The 7,037-nt window shown below is 40.2% G+C and overlaps 2 protein-coding genes across 2 annotated transcripts; both read right to left on the minus strand.

The window, feature by feature from the left end:
• Positions 1-977: 977 nt before the first annotated feature.
• Positions 978-5,085, minus strand: LOC140853449 (uncharacterized). Its single transcript, XM_073248133.1, has 2 exons — positions 2,342-5,085; positions 978-1,318 (listed from the first exon to the last, which is right to left on the minus strand). The coding sequence occupies exon 1, from the start codon at positions 5,072-5,074 to the stop codon at positions 2,369-2,371; it is 2,706 nt and encodes a 901-aa protein (XP_073104234.1). The 5' UTR covers positions 5,075-5,085; the 3' UTR covers positions 978-1,318; positions 2,342-2,368.
• Positions 5,086-5,290: 205 nt separating this feature from the next.
• Positions 5,291-6,274, minus strand: LOC140853321 (disease resistance protein RGA2-like). Its single transcript, XM_073247802.1, has one exon. The coding sequence runs from the start codon at positions 6,272-6,274 to the stop codon at positions 5,291-5,293; it is 984 nt and encodes a 327-aa protein (XP_073103903.1).
• Positions 6,275-7,037: the final 763 nt, after the last annotated feature.

Consider the following 7,037-nt stretch of genomic DNA (forward strand, 5'->3'; position numbering starts at 1 on the left):
AAAGCAAAAAATGGTGTCCAACAAATCAAAAAAGAAGGAAAAGAAGGATTGAGGTCGTTACCTTAACTCCAACAAGGCTAAACAAGTGATTCCGGCAACATATTTCCGATGAAATCCATAGGAAAAACTCGATGAAACTCTTGAAAATCACCAGCGATTCTTTGGGATTTTGGATGTGGAATCCAAAGGAGGAGGTTTATAGATGGAATCCTAGGATTTTTTTATTGAATTTTCACTTGCCCTAAAGCTCCTTTCCCAGCCAGAATCGGAGAAGAGGAACTCCCATCGAGAGTCTTCCTTCCCCCCCGTGTCACGTGCATAGCAGGTGAGGTTTGAATTTCTCTTTTTCCTTTCTATGCTTTGAGATTCGTACGGAGGAAGTCTGGATGATAAAAGGATCGGGTCATGAAATAACATCATATTATTTTGTAGGAATATAATTATTATAATATCTATCATATAACAATATAATAATAGTATCATTATTTGATTGTAATCATAAAAATAAAATGTTAACTATTACACTATAATAGCAAAATGAATAGTAACATATTTTTTTACTTTTTTTCCTTTTAATCAATAGCAAAAATTAAAAAAATAAAAAATATTTTTTAAAAATCAAAAAATGTAATCAAATGCACCAAAAAAAGAAAAAAATACTTTTTAAAAATTAAAAATCAAAAATAAAAAAGTGTAACCAAACGCATCCTTATTGTTTTCAAGGAGGTAGTCTTATCTTTTTGTTTGTAGTAGGACTAGTATGTATTTTTTGATATTGTGCAACCAGACAACTGCAATTTCATATGCAATTGTCCATTTCAGACAATTAAACAAAAATAATTTTTGCAATACCTGCAATTTCAGATGCAGCATTTTTAATTGCAGCTTGTATTTGAATTGCCTGCAAATGGATTACAGGCTAACAAATGGCCCCTAAGTATATAAATCAACAAAACATGGGAATTATGAATTATTTGAAATCAAAAGGACTCAAGATATCACCTTCAGAAATAAAAACATAGCTTTGGAGGTTGTATTTTTACACGAGGTTGCTGCGGCTAAAGTTTGGGACATATTGCTGTTGTTTTATCTGAAACTTTGTTATGCATTCATGTAATGTATGCCTAAGAACAAGCGTCCATCTTCCATGAGATTGTTCAATTCAAAATCCAACAAACTGGTCTGAGCAATTACTTCAGAAGCAACGTCACTTTGTAATGCAGCATCGATGAAATGGCCAACTCACAGTAAAGAGACATGATTATCCAATGATTTCTTCTATATGCTTCAGAATTGAAACTTATAGATCCATAGTGTTCTGTGTATTAAAAACAACCTTTGAAATTTATCGAATTGACTTTTTGCAAGTGCAAATGAAAATGAAATTCTATGATTCTGCAATAATAGTTTCATTCAGATGTCAGGCATTCACAAAAGCTGTACTGGATTGAGAAATCTTTACGCCTCATTCATAAGAAAACAACTCCTAGTTGCAATCACATCAAGTCTCAAAGTGTATGATAGGGCATTGATTTACTAAATAAGAAAGAAACAGCTCATGAAACTATATAGATGCACGCCATAAAACCTTTTTTTTTTTTTGTTTTTTTGAAGTAAAAAATAAATACTCACCATATTTCTGCTTTGTTTGACAATGCACTTTGAGAACAACTTGTGAGATTTACTTCAAGTCGGTAATATAGCAGAGTTATTTCCTGAGTTTACCGCTACTTTATGTGCTAGAAGAAAGCTTCATCTAAGTGACACGATTTGAGAAATTAAATTTTAATAAAGAGAAGGTGAGAATTAGTGGTGTTGTTTGTATATTAAGATCAATTTATGGGCAGTAACAGATCTAGGAGTTGAAAATATATGCAATGAAACATTTTGTAGCATTACTATCAAAACTGAGATTCAAAGAAACACCAGAAAATTACAAGGGCCACAAATCATCATTAGAATTAGCAAGCAGAGTTTGCAATGATATGTAACAACACCCTTTTTTCTTCTGCCAGAAACAAGTTTTAAATGAAATCAGTTAATTCTTCCATCAAACATGTGAACCAAATGAAATATCTATCATCTGGAGTAAACTAACTATGCTTTGAAATATTCCGGTATTTGAATTTTAACAATTAGTTCTTCTAATAACTCTAATATTCTTAAACTCCACTACTGCAAGCATTTTTTTCTTTTTTCTAAACTCCTGAGTGGACCTTAAGGTAACAATTTGTCAGACACAGGGAAGAAAGTGAGATGACTGGATTCGTAACTATCTCGAGTAACATCCGAGCCAGAAAAAAAATGGGGGTGCAGGAAGGGGAGAGATTATATATCTTACCAAAAGAGATGGCACAGTAACAATTTGCTAGTTATGTGCTTCATTTCGAGTGAATGTCTTTCCTAGAAAGCAGTGCTCGAGCCCCGTATTCCAACCTTGGCCAAGGAGAAGGTCCTCCAACGTTGAATCACAGTGACGGATGCGCAGAGTCTTCAGTGAATTGGGTAGTGCTGGCAGTGACTGGAGTCGAGGGAGCCCACTTAACTCTAGCACGTGGAGGGAGCAGAGTTCTTTCAAGCTCACAGGCAGGACTGCCTGCAACAACGACAGCTGTTGGAGGGAACTGCGGACTTGTAACAGCCATTCTTCAGACAAGGATGTGGGCCGGAAGCAATCTCGCAAGTCCAAATGTTGAACGGATGTAAGGCTTCTTAATGGCTCCAAGTGCAGCAACGAGGGGTCATCAATCTTGAGCATGTCGAGCGACAATGAAGAGCCATCAGCTGCCCGCTCGTCAGGATCACTGGTTAATGGTGGCGTAACTGCTGCTGCTGCTGCTTCCACGAGCTTGGGGCATCCTCTGATCTCCAAGTGTTTGAGTGAGGTGAGTGCTTGTAAACCTCCCAATGATGTTAACTCTCTACATTCACGAATGATCAATTGGTGAAGTTTCTTGAGTCCTCTGAACACCTTTGCTGAGGGGAGGGATGTGATGGTTGTGCATTCCAACAAGAACAACCCAGAGAGATATGCAAGGTGCTGCATTGCACCAAGCAGTGATGCATCCATCTCACCACAATCACGTATCATGATATTCTCGACTGACGAGGGAAGAAAGAAGTCGTCATGAGGCGCATTGTGTCTCTGCAAACGTGGGCACTCCGATATATAGAGGCTTCTTAGGGATTTGAATTTTTGGAATCCTTCCACCGGCAGATGCACTAGCTCGTTACATTTCTCGATGGACAAAATCTCAACGTCCATAAAATGGTCCGCATGTCGCAGCAACCATTCAGCTAGAGACGTTAGCTTGGGGCAAGACCGAATCATTAGGTTACCAGGCTTCGACGGTGACGGGCTCCCGCAATCATTATTTTGACATTGCCAAAGTCTTGGAAGAGTAGTCAATCCCACTACTTCAGATATTTGCAGTGCCTCCAGACGATGCGGTTGTGGGGGCAATTGCACCAATACAGAGCAATCTCTAATGGTAAGAGTCTTGAGGCAAGGAAACCATGGACCATCCCCTACACCAGACCACTTCTCCAACTGCGGTATGCCCCAAAACTCCAGATCCTCCAAGTTTTCAAAAGTAGTGAAAGAAACTTCTGTCAATGCCCTCATTCCTCTAAGAGACAGAGACTTGAGGCAAGGAAACCATCGACCATCACCAGACCACTTCTTCAACTGCGGTATATTCCAAAGATTCAGAACCTCCAACTTTGGAAGAGTAGTGAAAGAAACTTCTGTCAATGCCTTCATATCAATGAGAAACAGAGACTTGAGGAAAGGTAGCTTCTCAAAGGGTGGGAGGAGCTTCAAGTTTTTGCAGCTGCTCAAAGTGATGGATCCTAGCATGTTGAGATCTTGAGTTGCCAACCAACGCGGAGGATCAGCACCGTTGTACCCAAAAATTTCCAGATCTTCAAGACTAGAATGTGGTTGGAGCCCATCAATTACCTTCGCTGCCACCTCAGGAGTGCTATTCGAATCATAAACCCATTCCAACTGTAGTTTGCGGAGATGTTTCTTATTAAGCAAGTCGGCCACCATCGCATCTTCATAGCTTTCTACATTCTCAAGATTCCGGATGCTTAGTGTACCACGGAGCTCCCGCAAGTGCTTTAATGCACCTATGTTGCATCCATTCTCCTTCCTGACATAGAATTCATCCAGCTCCTGGAGGGCAGTAAGTTTCCCACCCTCAACTATTGTGGTAATTTCTTCCAAAGGCAGGATCAGATGTCGCAGGTTAATCAGGCTTCTCATGTCTTTACCAATGCTTCCTATAGAAGGATCGGAACTTGGAACAATCATGGTCTGTAGGTGATAGAGCTTGCACACTGATTTAGGCAATTGAGTTCCTTCAACAAGCATGTCAAGATGCAAATATCGGAGGTGCTTTAGATCACCAATTGCATTCAGGGACTCGAGCTTGGACTCGAGCTTGCGCTCTCCAAATGACTCTAATTTCAGAACCCTCAAGCTTTTGAATCCTTTGAGCACCTTATTAAGGATATCATCCCATTTATGATCACAACAACAACGAGTAGTTAGGACAAGAGAGTGTAAGTTTTCCAGCGGAGGCACCTTACTGAGCACACGTGGATCATCAACCATGATAAATAAGTGACGAAGGGTCGTTGGGATATTTCTTGGGTTTGGCTTGCTGTAGTCAACTCCCAAGCATTCACCCTCAGAGACAGAGAATACCATTTCATGCAGCAGATCATGGATGACATAGTATGTGAACTGATAAGCCTGCAGGAGATTGAAGAAAGATTTCCGTAATAGACTATCAAAGTACTCTCCACCTATATCTTCTGGCCTTCTTTTCTTATCATCCTGCTGGATTAACCCTACGGCCATCCACATCCGGACCAATTCATCCTTTCGAGACGCATGGTCTTGGGGAAATATACTACAATATCTGAAACACTGCTGTAGCTGTGGTGAAAGGTGAATATAATTTAATCTCAGTATTGGCTGGAAGTCCTCATTCTGTATTGAATTGAAAACGCCATTTTCCAAAACCTCATTCCAAAACTCAACGCTCAAGTTAGAATTTAACATTCCTCCACAGTTCTTGCCAGCAAGGGCGATTGCCCTAAATTCTTTGCTATTTGCTCGCCAATCAGTTGAAGTTTTTCATGATCCCCAGTGTCTACACCATCAAATGCATGCTTGTTGAAAAGTGAAAGATACTCACTCCATTCTATGCCCTGCAAATTCATTGGTTCCTCGGTTCCCTCCATTACTTTACCAATCATTTCTGCAACTGAATTCATTCTAGTTTGTTAACAATATCTTGCTCCCCTGCTTCCCATATTGCAAAGGAGCTACCAGATCCTTCCACTTCTTCCTATCACCGTCATTCCACACGTCATCCAAGACTAACAGAAACTTCTTGGACTTTAGCTCTTCTGCAATAATCTTTTGAAGTGTACTAACTGCTTCTGCTGGACGTTCTGTTATGGCTGCTTCCTGAATCATCTTCCTCATTATAACTGTCACATCAAAATAATTGGAAACACAAACCCACATTCTTAGATCAAAGCTCCCCTCGCCATAAACAAGTTGAGCTAGAGTAGTCTTTCCGATTCCAGGCATACCAACTATTGGGAGAAGTGTAACATTTTTCTTAACACTGGATTCATGCTCGCCGCTTCCGGATTTCTTCAACCACTCAACTATCTTCTCCTTCTCTTTTTCCCGCCCAAACACTTTGTCTTCAGTCAACAAGCAGCCAGACTCGTGAGCTCTAATCTGCTGCTGCCTCTTCTCATATTCATTTGACAGATCATGAAATTTAAGGAAATCTCCAGCAGAATCAGCAATACGAAGTAGATTTTTGACAGCTTTCTTCAACTTCTTCTTTAAACCCTTAGCATGCTTCAAGGAAAAAGTGGTAGATCTCATAATTTTCTTAGTGTAATTAGAGGCAGTGGCACGCACCTTTTCTCCTCCGCTCTGCACATCTTCTTCGAGCTTGTGGTATTCCAACTCATCCAGCACGTCATTGGCCCCGTCCACAGCATCTTTCAGCTGCCACAGCCATGCTTCCTGTGCCGGGGTGCAGTCATTGATGATCTGCAGCTTCTCGACCTTCTCCACAACTGCTCGGATCCGTACAAGGGCAGCATGTAGCTCCTCTAATTCTTCCTTCATCTTCAACCACACGGGCTGCTCCCTTATGTAGGAGAAGGCCAAGCCAATCAGCTGACTGATTGCAGCAGACGCAAACCACCCGGCGATTGCCAGCTCTGGCCCCATGGTGAAGCAACCACTATTCCCCCCTCAGAGCTCCTTTCTTTCTTTCTCTTGGATTGCAAATAGAGAAGAAGGCATGGACTTGCTCTTGGTCCATCCAATACGGATTACTTGGTCGTTTCCCCAAAGCGTGCACAAAAGACAAAATGGACCGCCGGCAAACAAGGAAAAAAAAGAGAAGACCTTGACAATTGCGTCCGTGGTGAAATAATGACTCCAAGTAAACTAATATTAACAACAAACTCCACCTAGACCTTAATTGCGTCCGTGGTGAAATAATACTCCAAGTAGGTCTTATTTTATATCACACCCTCCAACTAAACTAATAAACAACACGGCCTAACCAACCAACTAAACCAACAAACTCTATCCTAACCAGAGTCTTATTTTATATCAAGAAAACAAGGAAAAAAAAAAAACAGAAGACGCCGACAATTGCGTCCGTGGTGAGATAATTGCTAATTCTTTTATTTATACTTACACAATTGGACTCCACATCCCCGGTCCTCTCCATCAGGCGTTCCTCATCACATGCATCTGTAGTTGTTAATTTGTTGATATATATATAATATTTATTATAATAGACAGATTTGAATAAGATCAATCGAATTTGAACTCAGAACCCGATCAGATCAAAACTAGATAATAGAGATCCTACATTAATAATCCAAGTCATTGGATGTGATCTAATACCTCAAAATAGCTTGTATACAAAAAATACATATAATTTGAAGACTTCTAGCCTAATGTATCAAGTGATCAAAAA

This window comes from Elaeis guineensis, chromosome 13 (assembly GCF_000442705.2).
Source record: "Elaeis guineensis isolate ETL-2024a chromosome 13, EG11, whole genome shotgun sequence".
NCBI lineage: Eukaryota > Viridiplantae > Streptophyta > Magnoliopsida > Arecales > Arecaceae > Elaeis > Elaeis guineensis.

Coding starts and splice junctions, on each gene's coding strand:
- LOC140853449 (XM_073248133.1), bottom strand. CDS start 5,074: ATGTTAAATTCTAACTTGAGCGTTGAGTTTTGGAATGAGGTTTTGGAA.
- LOC140853321 (XM_073247802.1), bottom strand. CDS start 6,274: ATGGGGCCAGAGCTGGCAATCGCCGGGTGGTTTGCGTCTGCTGCAATC.